Below are 24,219 nucleotides of genomic sequence, written 5' to 3'. Positions count from 1 at the left end.
GACCTTGAGGGGTCACAGCAGATTCACCCGGCGAGTAGGTGAGCTCACGGGACCCTAACCTGACCTTTGCTACCACTAGCCCCAGCAAGAGCAGTTCTTCGCAGAATCGGAAGCGCTACCCACTGAGAAGATCCGAAGAGAAAATCAGTGGGCTGTGTCTGATAACTATTTAATGGCAGAAATAGGCATAATGGTATCTGTGTGATACCTACACGTGCGAACTCGACTTTTTGCACTTATGAAGCCCCGATGTCGCTGCCTACCGACTTCGAATGGGTCACTTTTTATTGTACCTATTTATGTATAGGAGCATACGGATGAGCAGAAATTTTGGAATGAAAAGGATTCCGTAATGTTGTTAAAACAAACAAAGAAACACAAGTAAACAAATTTCAAATGCTTTATTTGTTAATTCACATAAATTTTTTTTGGGGCTTGTCGGCCGCTTTTCTAAATGCTTCAAACAATTTTCTTATTCTAAAATCTCTTTGTCCATTTTAACTTAATCGCCTGTGGTCATTGTCAACCGATCTAATCCTTGCAGGAAATACCTTTGAAATACTATACATTATATTTTTTAAAGCGAACACTACTTTAATTATTAGCTTGTGCACGTGAGACCGTATATTCGACATTGGCGAGCTCACATATTTCTATGCATCTTTGACTTTTTATATAAAGCCTCAGAAACAGGTTACTTTGAAAATAACCTATTCATTGAACCTTGATTCGTATTAATAGTTTGTTTTTTGTTTGGAATGGCATAATATATTGTAAATATTATGGAAGAGTTTTTGAAAAACATAATGTTTTCGGTATCGATTTGATAGATGCTATTAATAATCGAATTCTAATTGGATTTTCTTAATATATCTGCAACCACAGTAGTGTTCGCCAATTCTTCATTTCTAAATTTACTGCTGTTAAGCTCTCTTGTAGCTAGATATGAAAAGTGTATCCCGGTAATATCCATTCTGGTTCTAAATATATTTTATTTGTCTATTCATTTTGATCATCATCAAACGATGTCTTTTGGTTTCTTTGCATGCTGCTAGAATGATAACTGCTCCGAGACGATGAAGCGCTCTCCGATGAGGACTGGCTAGAGCTGATTTCCTTGGTAGATTCATTGGGATCGTTATTTTCACTATTTGATTGAAAACTTCTGAAAGATCTCTGGCTAGATTTCTTTGATTCCTGTTGATTAAATTGGTACGCGCTCTCAGAGGATCGTACAGTGTTACCATTTTCATTATCGTTCTGATTGTTTGAGAGGTTTTCGTCGTTTTCACTATATTGCGATCGCTTGAGTTCACTGTATCTTTGGAAATCTTTGGATTCGGACTGGTTGTTATTGATTATCTTTTTAGATCCGTGCGACTTTTTCTTTTTCTCCTGAGACTGAGTTCCACTATTATCAGTGCTTCTAGATTTTCCATCACTATTTCCTTTATTTTTGCAAGGAGTTCCACGTTCAGCACCTTCTGATGTGTTACTATTAAAAGATTCGCCTCTATCTTCAGTTACTTTCTTACCTTTGGAGTCTGTCTCATCGTCATTATCGTTTCCGGTTTTCTTAGATCCCTCTGGTTTCCCAGGACGTTCCGGTTTTCTTGAACCTTCAGGCTTGTCCTTTTTATCTTTAATTTTATCAGTAGAGGATTCGCCTCTATCTTCAGTTACTTTCTTACCTTTGGAGTCTGTCTCATCGTCATTATCGTTTCCGGTTTTCTTAGATCCCTCTGGTTTCCCAGGACGTTCCGGTTTTCTTGAACCTTCAGGCTTGTCCTTTTTATTTTTAATTTTATCAGTAGAGGATTCGCCTCTATCTTCAGTTACTTTCTTACCTTTGGAGTCTGTCTCATCGTCATTATCGTTTCCGGTTTTCTTAGATCCCTCTGGTTTCCCAGGACGTTCCGGTTTTCTTGAACCTTCAGGCTTGTCCTTTTTATCTTTAATTTTATCAGTAGAGGATTCGCCTCTATCTTCAGTTACTTTCTTACCTTTGGAGTCTGTCTCATCGTCATTATCGTTTCCGGTTTTCTTAGATCCCTCTGGTTTCCCAGGATGTTCCGGTTTTCTTGAACCTTCAGGCTTGTCCTTTTTATCTTTAATTTTATCAGTAGAGGATTCGCCTCTATCTTCAGTTACTTTCTTACCTTTGGAGTCTGTCTCATCGTCATTATCGTTTCCGGTTTTCTTAGATCCCTCTGGTTTCCCAGGACGTTCCGGTTTTCTTGAACCTTCAGGCTTGTCCTTTTTATCTTTAATTTTATCAGTAGAGGATTCGCCTCTATCTTCAGTTACTTTCTTACCTTTGGAGTCTGTCTCATCGTCATTATCGTTTCCGGTTTTCTTAGATCCCTCTGGTTTCCCAGGACGTTCCGGTTTTCTTGAACCTTCAGGCTTGTCCTTTTTATCTTTAATTTTATCAGTAGAGGATTCGCCTCTATCTTCAGTTACTTTCTTACCTTTGGAGTCTGTCTCATCGTCATTATCGTTTCCAGTTTTCTTAGATCCCTCTGGTTTCCCAGGACGTTCCGGTTTTCTTGAACCTTCAGGCTTGTCCTTTTTATCTTTAATTTTATCAGTAGAGGATTCGCCTCTATCTTCAGTTACTTTCTTACCTTTGGAGTCTGTCTCATCGTCATTATCGTTTCCGGTTTTCTTAGATCCCTCTGGTTTCCCAGGACGTTCCGGTTTTCTTGAACCTTCAGGCTTGTCCTTTTTATCTTTAATTTTATCAGTAGAGGATTCGCCTCTATCTTCAGTTACTTTCTTACCTTTGGAGTCTGTCTCATCGTCATTATCGTTTCCGGTTTTCTTAGATCCCTCTGGTTTCCCAGGACGTTCCGGTTTTCTTGAATCTTCAGGCTTGTCCTTTTTATCTTTAATTTTATCAGTAGAGGATTCGCCTCTATCTTCAGTTACTTTCTTACCTTTGGAGTCTGTCTCATCGTCATTATCGTTTCCGGTTTTCTTAGATCCCTCTGGTTTCCCAGGACGTTCCGGTTTTCTTGAACCTTCAGGCTTGTCCTTTTTATCTTTAATTTTATCAGTAGAGGATTCGCCTCTATCTTCAGTTGCTTTCTTACCTTTGGAGTCTGTCTCATCGTCATTATCGTTTCCGGTTTTCTTAGATCCCTCTGGTTTCCCAGGACGTTCTGGTTTTCTTGAACCTTCAGGCTTGTCCTTTTTATCTTTAATTTTATCAGTAGAGGATTCGCCTCTATCTTCAGTTACTTTCTTACATTTGGAGTCTGTCTCATCGTCATTATCGTTTCCGGTTTTCTTAGATCCCTCTGGTTTCCCAGGACGTTCCGGTTTTCTTGAGCCTTCAGGCTTGTCCTTTTTATCTTTAATTTTATCAGTAGAGGATTCGCCTCTATCTTCAGTTACTTTTTTACCTTTGGAGTCTGTCTCATCGTCATTATCGTTTCCGGTTTTCTTAGATCCCTCTGGTTTCCCAGGACGTTCCGGTTTTCTTGAACCTTCAGGCTTGTCCTTTTTATCTTTAATTTTATCAGTAGAGGATTCGCCTCTATCTTCAGTTACTTTCTTACCTTTGGAGTCTGTCTCATCGTCATTATCGTTTCCGGTTTTCTTAGATCCCTCTGGTTTCCCAGGACGTTCCGGTTTTCTTGAACCTTCAGGCTTGTCCTTTTTATTTTTAATTTTATCAGTAGAGGATTCGCCTCTATCTTCAGTTACTTTCTTACCTTTGGAGTCTGTCTCATCGTCATTATCGTTTCCGGTTTTCTTAGATCCCTCTGGTTTCCCAGGACGTTCCGGTTTTCTTGAACCTTCAGGCTTGTCCTTTTTATCTTTAATTTTATCAGTAGAGGATTCGCCTCTATCTTCAGTTACTTTCTTACCTTTGGAGTCTGTCTCATCGTCATTATCGTTTCCGGTTTTCTTAGATCCCTCTGGTTTCCCAGGATGTTCCGGTTTTCTTGAACCTTCAGGCTTGTCCTTTTTATCTTTAATTTTATCAGTAGAGGATTCGCCTCTATCTTCAGTTACTTTCTTACCTTTGGAGTCTGTCTCATCGTCATTATCGTTTCCGGTTTTCTTAGATCCCTCTGGTTTCCCAGGACGTTCCGGTTTTCTTGAACCTTCAGGCTTGTCCTTTTTATCTTTAATTTTATCAGTAGAGGATTCGCCTCTATCTTCAGTTACTTTCTTACCTTTGGAGTCTGTCTCATCGTCATTATCGTTTCCGGTTTTCTTAGATCCCTCTGGTTTCCCAGGACGTTCCGGTTTTCTTGAACCTTCAGGCTTGTCCTTTTTATCTTTAATTTTATCAGTAGAGGATTCGCCTCTATCTTCAGTTACTTTCTTACCTTTGGAGTCTGTCTCATCGTCATTATCGTTTCCAGTTTTCTTAGATCCCTCTGGTTTCCCAGGACGTTCCGGTTTTCTTGAACCTTCAGGCTTGTCCTTTTTATCTTTAATTTTATCAGTAGAGGATTCGCCTCTATCTTCAGTTACTTTCTTACCTTTGGAGTCTGTCTCATCGTCATTATCGTTTCCGGTTTTCTTAGATCCCTCTGGTTTCCCAGGACGTTCCGGTTTTCTTGAACCTTCAGGCTTGTCCTTTTTATCTTTAATTTTATCAGTAGAGGATTCGCCTCTATCTTCAGTTACTTTCTTACCTTTGGAGTCTGTCTCATCGTCATTATCGTTTCCGGTTTTCTTAGATCCCTCTGGTTTCCCAGGACGTTCCGGTTTTCTTGAATCTTCAGGCTTGTCCTTTTTATCTTTAATTTTATCAGTAGAGGATTCGCCTCTATCTTCAGTTACTTTCTTACCTTTGGAGTCTGTCTCATCGTCATTATCGTTTCCGGTTTTCTTAGATCCCTCTGGTTTCCCAGGACGTTCCGGTTTTCTTGAACCTTCAGGCTTGTCCTTTTTATCTTTAATTTTATCAGTAGAGGATTCGCCTCTATCTTCAGTTGCTTTCTTACCTTTGGAGTCTGTCTCATCGTCATTATCGTTTCCGGTTTTCTTAGATCCCTCTGGTTTCCCAGGACGTTCTGGTTTTCTTGAACCTTCAGGCTTGTCCTTTTTATCTTTAATTTTATCAGTAGAGGATTCGCCTCTATCTTCAGTTACTTTCTTACATTTGGAGTCTGTCTCATCGTCATTATCGTTTCCGGTTTTCTTAGATCCCTCTGGTTTCCCAGGACGTTCCGGTTTTCTTGAGCCTTCAGGCTTGTCCTTTTTATCTTTAATTTTATCAGTAGAGGATTCGCCTCTATCTTCAGTTACTTTTTTACCTTTGGAGTCTGTCTCATCGTCATTATCGTTTCCGGTTTTCTTAGATCCCTCTGGTTTCCCAGGACGTTCCGGTTTTCTTGAACCTTCAGGCTTGTCCTTTTTATCTTTAATTTTATCAGTAGAGGATTCGCCTCTATCTTCAGTTACTTTCTTACCTTTGAAGTCTGTCTCATCGTCATTATCGTTTCCGGTTTTCTTAGATCCCTCTGGTTTCCCAGGACGTTCCGGTTTTCTTGAACCTTCAGGCTTGTCCTTTTTTTCTTTAATTTTATCAGTAGAGGATTCGCCTCTATCTTCAGTTACTTTCTTACTTTTGGAGTCTGTCTCATCGTCATTATCGTTTCCGGTTTTCTTAGATTTCTCTGGTTTCCCAGGACGTTCTGGTTTTTTTGAACCTTCAGACTTGTCCTTTTTATCTTTAATTTTATCAGTAGAGGATTCCCCTCTATCTTCAGTCACTTTCTTACCTTTGAAGTCTGTGTCATCGTCATTATCGTTTCCGGTTTTCTTAGATCCCTCTGGTTTCCCAGGACGTTCTGGTTTTCTTGAACCTTCAGGTTTGCCGTTTTTATGTTCTTTACTCTCATTAGTAGAGGGTTCGCCTCCTTTCCCTCCGTTAGAGGATGGGTCATCGTCGTTTTCGTTTTTCTTAGGTTCATTTGGTTTCGCAGGTTTGTAGTCTTTATCCTTAGTTCCCTGCTCATCGCCTTCATTATTAACGTCATCATCAGTTTTATATTCTTTTTCGAAATCAGTGTCCTTAGATTTGTTCAAAGTCTCGTTGAGAGTGTGCCTATTGCAGACAGTTATTCGTTGTTTGATCTCTTTGATTTTCTGTATGAAACCTGTAAGAACGTATTATGAATTTTAATTCTTGCAATCTAAGAACAGACACTGCCTCTTGTACGTTGGCGCGTTTTACTTTAAGATTAGTGTCTTTGCCAATTAAATCTCGCTTTCGCTAAGCGACTAATGTCAATTTTGTACTCTAGGATCGGTTCGCCTTAGTTAAAAAATGAAGTCTACCTACTTCACCTATGAAGTCATACTTTTCAATGCTGGCCATTTGAAACGTAAGTTACGTATGGCTGGCTCGGTATGGATACGATAAAAATACGAGTTATTATGTAATACGAGCGCTGTCGCGATAACAATGTTATGCTAAAGCGAATTGAGCTGCATTGAGTACTGCTCCAAATTCTGAGGCTAATCTTCCAAGTCCTGGTGCTAAGCTACCCAAATTACAGCTTGTCCCATTCGACTCCAAACAGAATAGGATCATCGAATTATCAACGACGCTCTCACGATTCGTTTGGAACTTATAGGTCTACAGAAGATAATAAAATGTTCTACAGGGAATGAAATGATAACCTCGCCACCATCACCCCTGCTACCTAAAATCGGGGTGTGCGTCCGCGGTTTGCTTCCAGAGGTATTTTTGCTACATACCCTCCGGCTTCCGACTATACTTCCCCCTCCCACAATATTATCCGGAGGCTATAACGTGTGCTCCTTCAAACGAGACACGAGAAGAGCCGACCGGCAACTGCTGCTCGCCTGTAACTCTGGTCTTACTGACATCCATGGTGACAGCTCACCAGCATTAGGACTTTATTCGCATCTAACTAACGAAACAATTATAAAGTAACTTACCTAATTCGTATTTAGTGTCCACGTCTTCTAAGTATTCAGCAAATCCTATTAAAAAAAATTGGTTGTCTGTAAAGTCGATTTACAGCCGATAGCTTTACGTGATAACGTCAGTAGCAGAACTATTCGAACTGCTAGTTCTGCCGTCACGCGAGAAGAGAGAAAAATGTGTCACAGGCCAACGCTTGGGCCGATCGTGCCTCTCTATCGCTTGTTCCGCGCTCTCGCTTGCACGCTCGGGCTCAGGCGGAACGTGACACTTTTTCGTGCGTGCAGCCGTTGTTCATTGATTTATAAGAGGTTATCACGTAAAAAGCTTTATTTTTATAAGACATAGAATACCTTGTTACTAAAAATAGCAAAATAAGCAATTTTAGCTATGACAAAGAGAAAATCTATAGATAAGAAAAACGTAATGATAAAACTGTTTAAAAAAAATCCTCCAGGCTTCGTTCACGCAGACTCGCGGGATCGATCATGAAATGTCAAACAATGACATATCTTTTACGTGTCACGTAAGGAAGACGGAAACGAGCAGCACATACGCTGACGTCAGGCGATACCTTCGCCGTTCGAAGCCGTCCGTGTGTGTGCAGCTCATGAGTCCTAGTATTCACTGTGCACGGATCTCGTTCACGAATCTATTCGAATCGTTCACCGCTCGTTCCTCATCAATTATCAATTCGTATCCGTTTGAACGATTCGAATTAATCGCTAGACGTGAGCGTCCATAAAACAACTGAAGCATCGTCCCAAGAATTATTCTTTTTTTTCCTACCTATGCTGATAGCCTTGAAAGGATAGTACAGGATCTCCTTGATGTGTAGGTGAGCTCACGGGGCTCAAACCCTCAGGTGTGTTGCTAACACTGTCCCTAGCAAGAGCAGTGCTACGCAGAATCTACCACCGGATCGGAAACGCGACACTGAGTAGATCCGGCGAGACACTCAGTGGGCTGTGTCTATGGCCTCTATGGGTTAATTTACTCGTCGAGCCCTTCGTCGCAAGCGACGGCTTCGGCGAGGACGGTAATCGGTAAATTCGTGAACAAGGTGCAAAACAAATTTGTTGCTCACGCAAGCACAAATTGGTTCAGAGCGAAAAGTAAACGCTCTTTTTCGATTGGGATATTTTGACTAAAATAAAAGTTTGTTTGAAAAAGGTTTCATTATTAGATAAAAGACTCACCGTCAACAATATAACCTCCGACTAAAAATAGAAACGAGAAGTGTATTAATAAAAAATAATAGCTTAAAAAAAAAAAAAAAACGCTTTTATAGAAAATCCAAGTAAAAAATAGAAAATAAATTTTAATAAATTTGTATTAAAAATAGTGTAAGAAAAAAATATTTTATTGTAAAAAAGCGTGTTTTTTTTAATATCGAGTTACCATCGGTCCTTAATAAGTATACCAAATTGCGAGTTAATCCGACGTTTTGAAGGGGGTCAAAATCATGTTCAAAGATTCCGTTACAAACATCCTACATACTAACATACATACGTCTGAAGCTGATAAAAGCGTATTAAAAATAATATTGAATTATAATATGTGAATGTGCGAATGAATATATATGTGAATTTATATGTGAATAGGATCTGATGGTCTGTGAACTGATTACGGCCCACCTTGGGAGGTCTACCCACGCTGCGTCTCAGTTAACCCTTTAAGCTTTGCCGTCTAGGTCACCGGTGCCCTACGTGGCGCACTGATCTAATTATGTAGACTTCTGTTATTAAGCGCCCGGATTGCCTAACTTTTGTTTTTAATGTATGCTTTAGTCTTTAGTCTTAGAAATAGTTTGATTCTGGTTCGTATCTTCGCATTCGTCTTTCCCAGTGTCTGCTAGATAATCCGGCGCCTTAGTAACAGAAAGGCAACTAGAAGGTGAGCTCACGGGGCTCAAACCGGAGTGATGCTAATACTGACCCTATCAAGAGCCGTGCTTCGCAAAATTTACCACCGGATCGGAAACGCGATCCACTGAGAAGATCCGGCGAGAAACTCAGTGGGCTGTGTCTGAGGGTTAATTTACGATGACATAATTCATTGAATGCACCGCATCCCTGGGCACCGGTAAGTGACATGGGTGTCAAATGGTTAGCATTGGTCACTCGAGAAACTTTATATCCAGACGAATTCTTTTTATCATAAAATACAATATATTGCAGTGGGGACGAAAAGAAAATTTAAAACAAATATCTTTGTCTAAAACAGAACACGCAAAGTTGTCACTACCTTAATTATAATTAAAGTTTTGACTTAGCTATAAACATTTGTAGTGATCATCGCGAGATGCGAACATTTGTAACTAAGTGATTACAGAAATAGGTCTGTAGAACGCGAACCTTCCATAAAATAGAGGTGTATGAAAATAAATAAATAAGTATGCTTTTTAGTTGTGTTCATGGCGAGATGTGAACATTTGTATTTCAGGGATTGTTTTACTGAGAAAATGTGTCGATACCACCTGTGTGCTTAGTGCGAGTTTTTAACGTACTCGATAGCGTAAAAGTCAACTCAATTTTGTATGGAGTTTGGAACGTTTGCCTGCGTTTGCCGCTAGGGGCGCTGTTCCAACTCCATACAAATTTGAGTTAACTTTTACGCTATCGAGAACGTTAAAAACTCGCACTAAGCAGTGGACCACGGGTCTTAAGATTGATTATATACCATAGAGTCCATGTGTGATTGGTTAGATTGAAGACTGGATTTACTTTTTCTTATATTTAGTTGAATGTAATGTGAAATTCTAGTTGAATGTATTGTCACCTACGATGATATTATAAATTTGAAAGTTTCTTTGTATGTTTGTTTTTATTTCACGGGAAAACGAAGTATCGACATCATTATTGCTTAAAAGTCATTAAAAACACATAGATACTCACATTTCGGATGATAACTGTTTCCAAGAGCGCCCATGATCGTGAACACTAAACAGGGAAAATGTTTTCAATAATATGCATTTTAGTTATGTGGTTACGGAAAAGCCCATGGCCATCAACAACGTAAATACTGCGACAGAAGTCTCAGTTCTATTATAGTGTAGTCGTCGTGGCCTAAAAGATAAGACGTCCGGTGCATTCGTGTTGAAGCGATGCACCGGTGTTCGAATCCCGCAGGCGGGTACCAATTTTTCTAATGAAATACGTACTCAACAAATGTTCACGATTGACTTCCACGGTGAAGGAATAACATCGTGTAATAAAAATCGAAACCCGAAAAATTATAATTTGCGTAATTACTGGTGGTGAGGTCGTGAAGCAGCGTTTCGGTTTGAAGGGTAGGGCCGCCGTTGTAACTGTACTTGAGACCTTAGAACTTATATCTCAAGGTGGGTGGCGCATTTACGTTGTATATGTCTATGGGCTCCGGTAGCCGCTTGGCACCGGGTGGGCTGTGAAGCTCGTGCATCCAACTAAGCTATAAAAAAAAAACTCATTACTACTTCACGGCATAAATAGGCGAGATAATTGTACCTACATTACAATAGCCCTAGAAAGAGCAGTGCTTGGCTCAATCTACCGATCGGCACTGGATCGACATCGCCACCCACTAAGAAGATCCGGCGAGAAACTCAGCGGCTCTCCTCCATCGTGGAAACCATTCGTGAGCATTTTATAAGTACGTATTTCATTAGAGCCGTCGGTCCTTACCTGCCGGATTCGAAAACTGGCCCAGCTGTATCGCTCGATACGATTACATCGGACGTCTTATCCATTGAGCCGCCCCGATTTTAAAATTTACGACCAGAAATTAAAGGTACTTTTCCAGTAAGTATTAAAGAAAATACTAAAAAAGAAAAGAAGCTTACGTTTCACGAATATCACTTGCAGGAAGTTCTTATCCCATTTCGACGGTTCTCCTGTGAAATAAAGATAGGTTTTCGTGTTAGATTCACGTATTAGCTCACGGCCTAGTGTCATTTAGTTAACGGAATCAATGGCAATCGCACTTTGAGTTACGATGTAGAAGTGTTAAATATATTAAATATTATATAGTCAAACCTGGATAAGCGAAAGTTCAAGGGAGCACAATCTCATTCTCGCTTATAGAGGTTTCTCACTAACTCGAGTTTCTCGATAATGCACCCTCGGAATTTCATTTCGCGATTTTCCGGATTCAAACGCATTCACTATTTTAAGTTTATTACCTAATGACAGTACTTTAATTTTCCGTTTTGACTCATGTATCATTGCAGAACAGAACTTTCTTTCGCAATTGATTAACGATAAACTGAGTAAGTCCGACAAACAGGACGGTACACAGACACACGTGTCCATTCGAAAAGAATGCTATAAAATAACAACGTTATTTAGTTCCACGAAACAGAATAGGTTCAATATTGACGAGAAAACAATACAAAAACAATGGTAGGAAGTTCCACGAAAGTTAAGAATGAGTCATAAAATAGCAGATGTTAAATTTGTAATTTGTTTTGTCTGTTCATCATCATGCTTTCCTATTACCCTCTGCTGGGGTGTAGGGCTCGAATCAAATTTTTCCATTTGTATCGGTCTTGGGCAGTCTGTTCTAGCTCCTCCCACGTCATGCCCAAGACCCTTAGCTCCTGCTCCACCGAGCGACGCCAAGTTGTTCTGGGGCGGCCTCTCTTCCTTTTACCAGACACTTTCCAGGTCAGTGCTTTGTCTGTTAATATAAATAAATAAAGCTCGACTGTCGCTTACAAAGGTAAAGATAAGTAGCAGTCTCACTTACGGAGGTCCATGAGGGAAAAACAACTCTCTCTTACAGAGGTTTCTGTTTCTCGCTAATAGAGGTTTTGGGAGCTTAAAATGACGGGTCCTGGCTATTATTCTCACTTATAGAGCTTTCTCACTTACCCAGGTTTGACTGTATTCCTTGAAACAATTGAGCAATTTGGGCAGTACGGATTATACATATAACTCTAATAACAACGCGAATTAACAGATGTTATCTGTCTTTTTTATTTTATGCTTCCCTCACCGTGAAAGTAATTTAGGAGTGTTTTAGAACTTGATGGAACACTCAAAACAATCACGACAGCTTTAAATATCCGCACCATTTTATTTTTCATTAGCATTACAATAAAATTTAAACAACGCTATACAGAAATCAATATTCATTTAGTATTCATATTAGATGAAGCTGCAATGAACAGTGAGGGTAGCTAAAGCTTTGTCATACTGTACTGTAGGAGCGTTGACCCCGATATTGGATAGTATTTCAACACACACATTACGTGCATTTTAAAAGACGTTCATTTCTTAGCTCCGTTCATGATTATCTTAAGTCCCTTCCGTCTGACTAAATTTTTGGGAATATTAAATGACGCTAGATAAATGTAACTAAATATAAAACTTACGTTCCAGCAATTCTATTAGACTTCGTACAGTCGTTATAATGAATTTCGATGACCCTGTAATAAAAATAACGAAATTAAGTTACAAAAATCTCTCAAATTTTAGGTTACCTATCTTGACGATCAGTATGTTTGGGTGGGTAAAGAATTTAAACAAAACTTGAGGTCCCGCAGTAGTCGAAATTCGACTATAATTAATTGGAATTGTATAGTAAGTTTGTACACTATTATGATTGTATTTTATACTTCTATAATCACAAATTTCGGGCTACACTATAAAAAAATATTAATAAAGACAAACAATATTTAATCTATTCTCAATTTGACAACAGACGTCAAGAACAAAAGTTTGACAATAAATAGTATGCATGCGTGTGTGCGTCAAATGCATGGTATGTAGTGTGTGTGATGTTTTCTTTATTGATTTAATGTATCTTTTATGCATTATTTAAATAAAATATTAGCATTGCACTTCTATCCTATACTTTCTATAAGTGTGGAAAATTTCATACTCCTCCGTCCGCGCAATTTTCGTAAAAAGGGATACAAAGTTTTTGCTTCACGTATTAATATTTATATAAGGTTTTCCACTTCCATCAAAGGAGAATAATAATTTTACGTTGAGTTTCTCGTCTCGACAATCATCGAACCAATTTTAAACGTCTTCTTCGGGTAATACCTACTTTGTGTTTTACTTTCGTCTACTTGGGGCGATACACGCCTATGCATATTGGATTCCTCATCGATCGCTTTCACAGTTACATCATTTACAGTTAAAACATCAGTTACAGCTTATACTCCGTGAGCAGGGGAGTGACACAAAAAATATAAGACATGTATCATACTAGCCCAGATCACAAGGTTTACGATAAGGTAATATACGCCGACGTGACTGTACCAAGCGGCTTAAAGTAGATTTCCATTTCAATATCATTATTAATAATAGGATTTTCATGGGTTTTCGCATGACGTAGACACAATTCAGTTTTTATTTTATGGTTTGGCTTTGGGTTTTTTAATTGTCATTATTATTATTTCATGATCGTGATCATGAAAACCATAAAGTTGACAATAATATAATGTCAATAGGAAACGCGAGATAAACCATAAATATATTAAGTATACACCCTTTTTTTATGATTGAGGTATTCGCAGAGGCCTTTACAGTTTCATCAGGACAGGTGGGCAAGCAAGGGCTCAGCCAGGAGGGATGGGATTCGCTAACAGCTACCCGAGCGCCTCCAAGGGAGACCTAACAACTCAAGAGCAGCGGCTTCGCGAATGAATCTAGCATACACCCAATTAATAGTGTTAACCTAGCTAATGGCTATCAAGACCGCTAGAAGCACAGAGGATAGACGATTCTTGTTTGAAGAAATACACGTTCGTCGTATTCAAGAATGAATTGAATTCTCGGTTTTATGTTTCATTCAATAATAATCGACTACAGAGTTTGTGAGACATTATTTGCAGATAGATGTGTCTTTCTTCTAGCGAAATTTGAGAATTTGGTATGCGCAAATGCCTTTTTCGGCATGATGATATTGCCACACGGGCGTCCGAATTGGTTGAAAGAGGCTGTAGGGACGTAAATTTTCCGAGTTTTGAATCTCTAAGACAAGAATCAATAAGGTTGACTTTCAAACACAATTGGAATAAAAAAAAATTACTAGGAAATCTGCTAAAGAAACTAAGCGCATTTAATATCGAGGGGTGAATTTCGTTTAATACGCGTTATTTATCTTTGTGATTAAAGGACTGTTTTATTTGGTAGTAGTATCAACAATTCGATGTTTTTAACTTCACTTAAGTTAACCTATTTCAAAAAGCTGAAGAAGTTTTTTTGAAGTGAAAACTTCTTTAGAATCGTTGTGATTTCAAACCGGATGCAACGGAAAACACGACAGGTAAGAGACACAAATACAAAAATGTGTAGGATGAAGCCAGCAAAGAATGAGACAGAAATATACATACTATTTAATACAGCGCCATCTGTGAGATTTTTTAATACTAACGTGTGTATGAAAGCTCTTGTAGTGAATTTTAATTTAAGATTATACGTGAAATTAAAATATCAATTCACAGAGGGCGCTACCTTACAATTATTTACTAATGACAAAATTTTACATATACTTAAAACGTTTAGGATAATTGTATTTTAATTTTGGAAGGTTTCACTTCTACCACGTGTGAATTGCACACATTTTGTTTTTTTGTTATGATATTTTTTCCAAATTTTAAATTTGAAATGGCTCTCCTGTAAAGTTGTAAAAATATCGCTTTAACTAAATGGCCTTACACCCCTTGATATTATTCGATTGAGAATTGATAGTCGATTCAAGGTAAGGTTTTCTCCAGTGTCCAGTGCCCGGATGACCAAAATGGATCCTATGGTGCAATGGATCTGTCACCGCTGTATAAACATCAGAATGCGAAACCACAAACCTTCAGTCTTCTCCCACTTCTCTCCATCCTTGCTTCTTTTCAGCAAAGTGTCGAGTTCTTCGCGAATCTTCTCTAGTTTGTAAAACTTGATGATCTCCTTGTAACTCTCGAACTTTCCGGTTAGCTTCGACCAGCCCCATTTAGTTCCGAATTCGGGGTGGCATATATTCGGGCTATCTGTAAATGTTTTTAAGAGCTTAGAATTATCGCTCCAAATATTAAGCTCTCACCGACACCTTATACATGCACGTGTCCCGCAGTCCAATATAACAAATGAAATAAAGATTTTAAAAGATTCCGTAGTTTTTAAAAGCACAAAGTACCTAGCCAATCGTGTGAGATAACAATACGACCTACCACAACTATATGACTGACTCAGTGGTGTAGTAGTTAGCGATCCCTGTTGCGCCAAGGGTCGTAGGTTCGATTCTCACACTGGGCAAACATTCGTATGATGAACAGGTTTGTAATTACGCAACCAGTAATTACTGACTTGACTGGTTTAATTTCTATTACACGATGTTATTCCTTCCTATTGCTTTTCTATATACATGAGTTATTCCCAGTTATTATTATTATTATTATTATTATAAGCCGCTTTGGGATCTCAGTAAATTGGTACAACACCCAGAGAACGCTCCTATTCGTTCTTAAAGCATGATGTCTAAGTCTCTGTTTTATAGTACATCAATTGATCCACATTCCAAACTCGTGAGACGACGGGGTCATTCAAAGCCGTAATGGCTTCACACCGAATTAAGCGGGTTAGCGGTACCTACCTCCAACCATTACTTACAATGTAAATAATAAATTATGCCGTTCCGATTTTTATAAGACGATTTTATTCTTTCACCGTGGATGTCAAACGTGAACATTTGTTAAGTACGTATTTCATTAGCTGTAACAGTCGGTAGCTGTCATCGGAATTCGAACATCGGCACAGTCCAATCGCTCACATCGGCCAAGATAAGAATCTTTTAGGATGCGAAAACTTACAGAGCTGTTTTGAAAGAGGCGTTTATTGTGACAAATAATAATCAAAAATTACCTCTCAATAATGTTGTTAGCTTCTTCTCCTTGGAGCAGATCGCAATTCTGAGAATTCCGACAAAGACTGGAAAGAAGAAAAGAAAAGTCTTAATTTTTTTTTATTAATTTACGTACTTCCGTATAAATAAGCTTAAGTCGTAATCGTCATAGGTCTTTTATTGCTTTTTAGTGACAGGCGATTGGTACATTACGATACTGTTTGAATATTAATTTTTTTGGATAGCCAATCAGATTTTCCTTTTAAACTGTATATTACTAGACACTAATGACTCATAGTCGAGATAACGCAAAGCCGTCTTCGTCCTGAATATGTCCTTTAAGATCCTTTTAGACTCCCAAATCACCAGTCATCTGTCAATAGTTCGACGGGCGAACCAACTAGACACAGCACACTGACTTTCTCGCCGGAATTCCGAAGTGGATCGCGATTTCGTTCAGGGGCCAATGTTAGCAAATTTTCTTAGGGCGAGCCCGTAAGTTCAGCCGGAATAGTCCTTTAAACTACCATCGATGGTATAGAAAAAAAATGCGTTTAACGAAACAAATAAAATTAATGAAAAACAAAAGCAAACTTACGATTTCCGAATTTGGATCCAACTGAAATAAAACAAAAAGATACATCATTTACGATCTCGGAGTGCGAACTGGTATATAGTTTATCAAAAGTTTCCTCCAGATTATAAAAAAGATGCCTCTACTATGTAGAAATATATTATCTGTGCTAGGGATGTGTTAAATTAATGTCGATACTACATTATCTGTGACTTGATCAAACCCAGAAAAGCGACGACTAGGGATACATTGGCGAAAACGCGAAAAGCGAATTGAGCGAATTTTTCTCGTTTGTGAATTTAGTGTTTCTTCCAATTTAAACGTGTAATAACGGTGGCTTATTAACAGCTTAGCGTCTATGAAAGTGCACAAGGGCGGGAAAATAAAAACAATATCACCTCACGTCGCTTTTCGGGTTCTTACCAAAAATCTCAGACTAATTTCATTGAATTTTATTAAATATCGTCTCATTTCACTTCATCGCAATCGATTATAGTCCTAAATGAATCAACTTCATCTCGTTTCGTTCGATAACATTCTTTAAATAACAGAAGATAATAATTGAAGATCTTTATAAACTGGCAACAATGTCGTTGCATGTAGCCAATTGCCATACTTATACCAGTATACAAATAAGTTCCCATAAGCAAACACAGATACAATGTTTTTTTTGAAGTGAAAACTTCTTTAGAATCGTTGTGATTTCAAACCGGATGCAACGGAAAAAACGACAGGTAAGAGACACAAATACAAAAATGTGAAGCCAGCAAAGAATGAGACAGAAATATACATACTATTTAATACAGCGCCATCTGTGAGATTTTTTAATACTAACGTGTGTATGAAAGCTCTTGTAGTGAATTTTAATTTAGGATTATACGTGAAATTAAAATATCAATTCACAGAGGGCGCTACCTTACAATTATTTACTAATGACAAAATTTTACATATACTTAAGACGTTTAGGATAATTGTATTTTAATTTTGGAAGGTTTCACTTCTACCACGTGTGAATTGCACACATTTTGTTTTTTTTTGTATACCTCGGTTCTTGTCTTTTGGCCGATTTTTGATTAATTAATATAAATACTAATGCTATGTGAAACTGGATTATACGAACGAAACGAAGTTGATCTATCTGAAATTGTAATAAATTACATTGAAATTTAATAAAATGATTCCTTTTTTTTTCCAAGTTTCCCTCAGAGACATCACAACGTGAACTGGGTATCGTTGTCTGATTGTTGACAATAAAAATTCCAATCATAAATCCATGGAAAATTAATAAATAGATTACGCTCACTTACATCCGGGTATCCAGCCATCGAGGATTCCAGAAATGCCTTTGACAGCTGAAAAAAAAAGAGGTTTATTTTTATTTTTTCTCTCCGCTCTCGCTCTATAGACATGATGATCAATTTTTTTATTTTTTTATTGTCCTTGTAGGCATACGGCCCAGTGCGTGGTTACCGTTGCGCCATGGACTTCGCAGCAATACCAGGGGCAGAGCCAAGCCGCTGCCTACCGTTAATTATTAATAAATTATGTTAAGTCAAAAATAAATGTATAATTACTTCCGAAAGTCACGTCAAGCGCTTCATCCCAATTTTTGGCGTGCTCTGTAAAACAAAGAAAAAACTGTAAAAACATTTAATAAATAACCAGAGTTCTCATAAAAAATCATGTCGTTCGATTAACAGAAGGATGTTAAACCGAAGTGTTCTAAAGAAAAAAGAAAAACTTAAAAATCTATTCTAAAAAGAACGGAAAAGTCAACATAATATTATATTATTAATTATTATTTAGGCCGTCTTGTGTCGTCAAATAGTAAACCGCTCTGAAACAAGGGCGGATCCAGCTTTGGCACCAGGAGGGGGTCACATAGTCAAATTAAGATGCGTTCGTTCCCAAACGTTTGCCATTATACAAAGTTATTATATTATATTAAATGAATTAAATATTGAAGGTATGTAGTTACATAAAATCTTTATGGTGACAAAATATATAAATAAAATCATTATATTCAATTAGTGGTCCACCTAAGTCCTGGAACCAGCTTAGGGGGTGGTCATGACCCCCATGACCCCCCCCCTCCCCTGGATCCGCCATTGCTCTGAAGGCCGGGGCAGCCGTTGTACTAGAGATAGAATCAAACGTTTAAAAATCAAAGTAAATTTTGTGTTATTTCATTATATTTGGTATCGCAAACTCAAATGGCCTTAGCCAAATAATTGGTCTCATAGTATCACGACTAACCCACCTTTCAAGCCGGAACTTATTACAGCAGGCAGGAAAATAGGTAGGATTGTGGTGCCTACCAGTCGACTCACAAGACGCCCGCCTTACCACAATTGAAACTAATGTTGAAATATTTCACGCAATGGAATACAAAAATGACAGATGAGGTCAACGGCCTCGAGTGACCACCACACTACCGCCGCGGTTCGCGAAATATGAAACCACTTATATTAAGGCTTCGCTCCCTCGCCTTCGCCGCGCACTTGTGTACTTCAGTCATATTTCTCGGAAAACGCCTAATAGCCTAAAGAGACTGTTTGTGACAGGGAAGATCGAGGGAAAGAGACCGCAGTCCGACAAGGTGGTTCGGTCAAATCCGCATCACACTAGGGATCCCATTCCACGAAGCCCTTCATCCGGCCAATGATCGGAGGCGCTGGAGGGACAATGCAAGAAGTAGAATCCTGTCAAAATATGATGGTCACGACCCTCAGCAGTGAGGAAACGACGCGAGGAGGTATATTAACGCTTCGCTCCCTACATTTACATTTATTCAAGTCAAGTAATTTACTCACTGCGCTTCGATATATCTAAGAATACATCAACGGAGGCACCGCATTTCTCTGTAGAAGAAAAATTAAAATAAAATTGTTTGTCTGTAAATTCGGTTTACGGACGATAGTTTTACGTGATAACGTCTTAAAGAAACGTTTGATTAAAAATTGCATACTTTTATGCATTGAATTGAATTATCATTATTTTGTACAATAGGAAAAACCAGTTAATTGAAAATTACAATGTTTTCAATAAATTAACGCTTAGGCCGATCGTGCCTCTCTATCGCTTGTTCCGCGCTCTCGCTTGCACGCTCAGGCTCAAGTGGAACGTGAAACTTTTTCGTGTGTGCAGTCGGTGCTTATCGATTTAAAAGACTTTATCAAGTCAAAAAAAGTAAAGTAATTTTTGTTCGATCGCAAATCACATTCAAACATAAACAATACGTACTAAGAACGAATTTTGCTCAACTTACTTTTGTTCAGGCCTTTCGAGAAGAAAACTGAAAATGAGAAATGCAATTATTTATAATTAATTAAACAGCTAATGGTAGAGGTAAATGGATTTCTTTGTAGGAGGCGTTCATCCACGCATGATATATTATAATAATTCGTAGGCTTCAGTTTACTAGTTGTAATTTGGGCGAGTACGGCTAGTTCTTTAAAAGTATGGTAAATATATCATACTCAGTCCTCCGTCAGCGCAATGCTCGTAAAAAAGGTTACAAAGTTTTTCCTTTACGTATTAAGCGAAAGCGCGCCACCTAGTGAATATGAGCCGCAACTGCTCGTGAACCATCGGCTCGCTTCGGGCGGTATCCTTCGGCAGAGTCGAGGTGTCATCGCTCGGGTTAAACCGAAGCACATTCATTGCTTAACTAAAGTAAGGCCAACCAGACGAGATAAAAAATGTAAACAAAGTTTCAGGAGTAAAAAACATTTTTATTTAAATAAATTATTACAAAGTTCGAATTTTAATCGCTGTCATCTGTACTAGACAAAGATGATTCGTCGGAAGAGTCCGAGTCAGCTGTGTTTATGATAAAACTATCTATTGTATTATCAATCATGTTGTCAATATTGCTATAAAAATTGTCCTCGACTTTTATAACATGATCCACACAATTCAAACAGGAATGAACTTGTTCACAAAATGGCGGACCAAATGTTGACAACTGCGGTACTCAGTGCTTTCCTGTACCACGAAACACACAACGATAGCTGTTGTCGACCAACTGACGCCATAACTGCGCGTACGAGTGATAAGGACAGAGATAATAATCCCTCGCTATCGCAATGTAACTCAGTAACGGTCCGCTTGTTTACGTTTATTATCTCGTCTGGTTGGCCTAAGTTTAGGGATTGTCGTCGTTTCGTGCTCAATCTTTTTTCACGACTACCCACCATACGCCGACTATTTCAAGAAATAATTTGCGACTTGCATATAAGTCACTTAGTAAATCAAGCTACTTATTATCCTATTAAAGTAATTCAATTAGTACTCACTCAGAGAATCGAGAGGTCCGCTGTTTGTCTGGAAACAAACAAATCTTGTATCATGCTTGGGTACTTGGATACTTATGCAAGGTTTTACTTCGTTCATACCTCTTCAGCACATCGCGAGATGTCTAATGTAAATATGTATATACAGCTATTTTTTTCTCCTAGCTAATCGTTGGTAGCCTAAGGGGCTATTTCAGTTACGCGCTGACCGATAGGTGAGCTCACGGGCTCAATCTGAGAGAATTGAGTATGTGACAATAAGGTCCTAGTTAAAAAACTCGCACTAAGCAAATATAAAAAAACACTGACAAACAATTCTTTTATGGAAACTAGCGACATCTTATAACGGATTCCCCTAAACTTTTATGTTGTTAAAGTTAAGGTACCTATTTAATTATAGTCTTTATTTGTTATAGACAAATTGATTAAATTTTATCAATTTGTGGTTTCTGAAAATTTACAAAATCCTTCATTAAAAATTAATTAAAGGATAGGTAATATGTTACTGCCATCTACAGGAGCAATGAGAAACTAATCGAAGCGAAGCCATCTAGTGGCCGACGCCCGAAAACATTTTTGTTGAGTGCTTGAGTTGCTTATCTAACTAACTTATGTGTATTATCTATGCACTGAGTGTCCATTGTGCCTCTAGTGCCCTCCAATACCGGCATCCTTCCCAAATACGTACTCCACTGCCTAAATTCATGAAGGATGAAAATCCCCAAGGTGAACTCCACTAGGCCCGTGGTTTACCCATTAATTACCGAAATTTCGAGAAAAAGAAACCTTTCCATAATACTAATAATAGGTGAAAGTTGTCTGTCTGTCTATTAGCTTACCTTTCCGTGTTTAGCGTGATATTTTCTGTGACCTTGAATGGGTCCAGTTTTGTGAACCTTCAGATGCGGCATAGGCCCTGCGGTCACTGCCACAAGCTATGAACAAAGAGGAAACATTTAGTTTAATTATACAAAAAAAAAAACAACAAAATTAAGTATCTTCTAATTCTTCTTCTTTCTTTCCTATTACCTCTGCTGGGGTGTAGGACTCGAATGAAATTATTTTATTTGCATCGGTCTTGGGCAGTCTTTTCCACCTTTTTTTTATTGCTCTGATGGGTGGACGAGCTCACAGCCCACCTGGTGTTAAGTGTTTGCTGGAGCCCATAGACATCTTCAACGTAAATGCCCCACCCACCTTAAGATATAAGTTCTAAGGTTCTAAGGCTCAGTATGGTTACAACGGCTGCCCCACCCTTCAAACTGAAACGCATTTCTGCTTCACGGCAGAAATAGGCAGAGCGGTGGTACCTAACCACCGCTCCACCAGTGCTACCACCAGTAATTACGCAAATTATAATTTTGCGGGTTTGATTTTTATTACACGATGTTACTCCTTCACCGTGGAAGTCATCGTAAACATTTGTTAAGTACGTATTTCATTAGAAAAATCGGTACCCGCCAGCGGGATTCGAACACCGATGCATCGCAAGATACGAATGCACCAAAAGTCTTATCCTTTAGGCCACGACGACTTTATTAGAGCGAAGCTATAAAATTATTGCATCGTAACGTAATTCTAGACGCGTATGCAAATTTTCAAGTCAATTGGACGTCTTAAAGTCGGTGGAAATGACGGTCAAAGATTCCGTTACATACAACAAAAAACCTACAAACAAATGTACGTACCAAACTAATCAAAGCGCGTTGAAAAGGTAAAATACAAAAGGAAAAAATGCTATACAACTATTAAATTTAAATCTGTTTGGAAATTGAGTGGAAGAAATATTATATATTATTAGATTAATATAACTAAAGCTTAGTTGTGGCTATCCCCAAGCCCGAGATTGGCTAGTTAAGAAATGTCACATGATAATTTGAAGATAAAATTTAAAACCACCACATCCTGGTTAACACCACCTGGTGTTAAGTAATCATTTAACACTACGTGGGCTGTGAGCTCGTCCATGCATCTAAGCAATAAAATAAAAAAAGAAGCGACATTGTGTTTTTGAACAAATATAAAAAAGCTTCTTACCAGTGCCGCTAACACGAAAAGCCTAATCAAAGTCATTTCGACAACGCCGAAGTTCGTTATGATTTCGACATGATCGCTTCGTACGTTTTTATACGTAAAACCTTTCAAACTGAATTAACATACTGAACAATCGTCGAAAATAATTAAATCAAAAAATATTTGTATTATAATATATAATTTAATAACAATAATGTATGTATGGAATCTTGAAAACCAAACAACGTTATTACGAGCAACTGGGTAAATATAAGAAACGTTAAAATTTTTGGAGGTAACAAAGAAATCAATTTTATTAATTTAACTAACATGATAGATGATATTGTTTTTTTAGGTATTAGAAATTAAATTACATTCTCCTAAATTTTTAATGCTCATAGCCAAACAGGCGGTAAGTGTTAGCTCTGAACAGCAAACAATAATCTTAAGGAGTTCGAAGACTCAAATGACCCGCTTTCAAGACCCGATATGTCTGCTGTCTGGTCCATGTGGGACCTTAACATTGGTATGCCTTACCAAGCAGTACCATCATCAATCCGGCGATATTCGCCCCTGGACATAGACACCGTCCAAGGTTCGCCATAATACGCAGTCCATATCGAGCGCGTACCCGCGACCATCCAAGCGGTTTGAAGCCATCTTGGTCTAAAGGATAAGACGTCCGGTGCATTTGTTTCTAGCGATGCATCGGTGTTCGAATCCCAGGCGGGTACAAATTTTTCTAATGAAATACGTACTCAACAAATGTTCACGATTGACTTCCACGGTGAAGGAATAACATCGTGTAATAAAAATCAAACCCGCAAAATTATAATTTGCGTAATTACTGGTGGTAGGACCTCTTGTGAGTCCGCACAGGTAGGTATCACCACCCTGCCTATTTCTGCCGTGAAGCAGTAATACTTTTCGGTTTGAAGGGCGGGGCAGCCGTCGTACTGTTAAAAGTGAGACCTTACAACTCATATCTCAAGGTAGGTGGCGGCATTTACGTTGTAGATGTTTATCGGCTCTGGTAACTACTTAACACCAGGTGGACTGTGAACTCGCCCATCTAGGCAATAAAAAAATAAATAATAATAAAACAATAGCGACTAGCCATCATATAAAAATAAGATATTTGACAGATGCCTGAAACAATCCTCAAAAATTAATGATTTTAAATGAAAATGACGAAATGTGGGTAGCTAATAATAATTAACAACGCGAATATACAACGTCCGTCTATTTCTGGCGCCAAGGTGAGAATGAACGAAACAATAGACTGGTTACCCTCATCGCCTCCGACCGGTCTGGAGTTGCTGTGGCATGACGTCAGCAAGCCACGTGTTTAATTGAACCTCAATGAAGTTGAGACCCCCATTGAAACGGTTGAAGGATTTTTTTTTGTTGTTATGACATTTTTCCCAAATATCAAACTTTAAATGGCTCACCTGTAAAGTTGCAAAAATATCGCTTAACCCAAATAGTATTTCGCCCCTCGGAATATTATGTAAAGAAGCGGACCGTCGTCGGCCTACCAAGCAATCTCACCAGCTCGGTGGAAGATCTTTACGTTACCTACCGAGTTACGA

At 38.5% G+C, this 24,219-nt stretch overlaps 1 protein-coding gene across 4 annotated transcripts; it reads right to left on the bottom strand.

The window, feature by feature from the left end:
• Nucleotides 1–386: 386 nt before the first annotated feature.
• On the bottom strand, nucleotides 387–22,796 carry LOC101746790 (claspin). Of its 4 annotated transcripts, none has more exons than XM_021349884.3 (16): nucleotides 22,652–22,774; nucleotides 21,454–21,549; nucleotides 20,618–20,645; nucleotides 19,588–19,614; nucleotides 19,133–19,180; nucleotides 17,894–17,938; nucleotides 17,627–17,671; nucleotides 16,344–16,364; nucleotides 15,766–15,831; nucleotides 14,718–14,894; nucleotides 12,276–12,329; nucleotides 10,743–10,793; nucleotides 9,817–9,861; nucleotides 8,119–8,139; nucleotides 6,934–6,978; nucleotides 387–6,125 (listed from the first exon to the last, which is right to left on the bottom strand). In XM_021349884.3, the coding sequence occupies exons 1-16, from the start codon at nucleotides 22,685–22,687 to the stop codon at nucleotides 1,000–1,002; spliced, it is 5,931 nt and encodes a 1,976-aa protein (XP_021205559.2). In that variant the 5' UTR covers nucleotides 22,688–22,774; the 3' UTR covers nucleotides 387–999. The 4 variants fall into 4 exon arrangements, with proteins under 4 accessions (XP_021205559.2, XP_062526991.1, XP_062526992.1 ...); XM_062671007.1 differs by lacking the exon at nucleotides 8,119–8,139 and having other exon boundaries at nucleotides 387–5,435; nucleotides 5,592–6,125; nucleotides 6,934–6,999; XM_062671008.1 differs by lacking the exon at nucleotides 8,119–8,139 and having other exon boundaries at nucleotides 387–5,435; nucleotides 5,748–6,125; nucleotides 6,934–6,999.
• Nucleotides 22,797–24,219: the final 1,423 nt, after the last annotated feature.

Source organism: Bombyx mori, chromosome 11 (genome assembly GCF_030269925.1).
Source record: "Bombyx mori chromosome 11, ASM3026992v2".
In the NCBI taxonomy this organism is placed as follows: Eukaryota; Metazoa; Arthropoda; class Insecta; order Lepidoptera; family Bombycidae; genus Bombyx; species Bombyx mori.
This window is presented reverse-complemented; position numbering and strand designations above follow the sequence as displayed.

Coding starts and splice junctions, on each gene's coding strand:
- LOC101746790 (XM_062671006.1), bottom strand. CDS start 22,687: ATGACTTTGATTAGGCTTTTCGTGTTAGCGGCACTG. Junction 17,672..17,893: donor GCTTGACGTGACTTTCGGAA/GTAATTATACAT, acceptor TTTTTTTTTCAG/CTGTCAAAGGCATTTCTGGA. Junction 7,000..9,816: donor AAACAGTTATCATCCGAAAT/GTGAGTATCTAT, acceptor TCGACTTTACAG/ACAACCAATTTTTTTTAATA.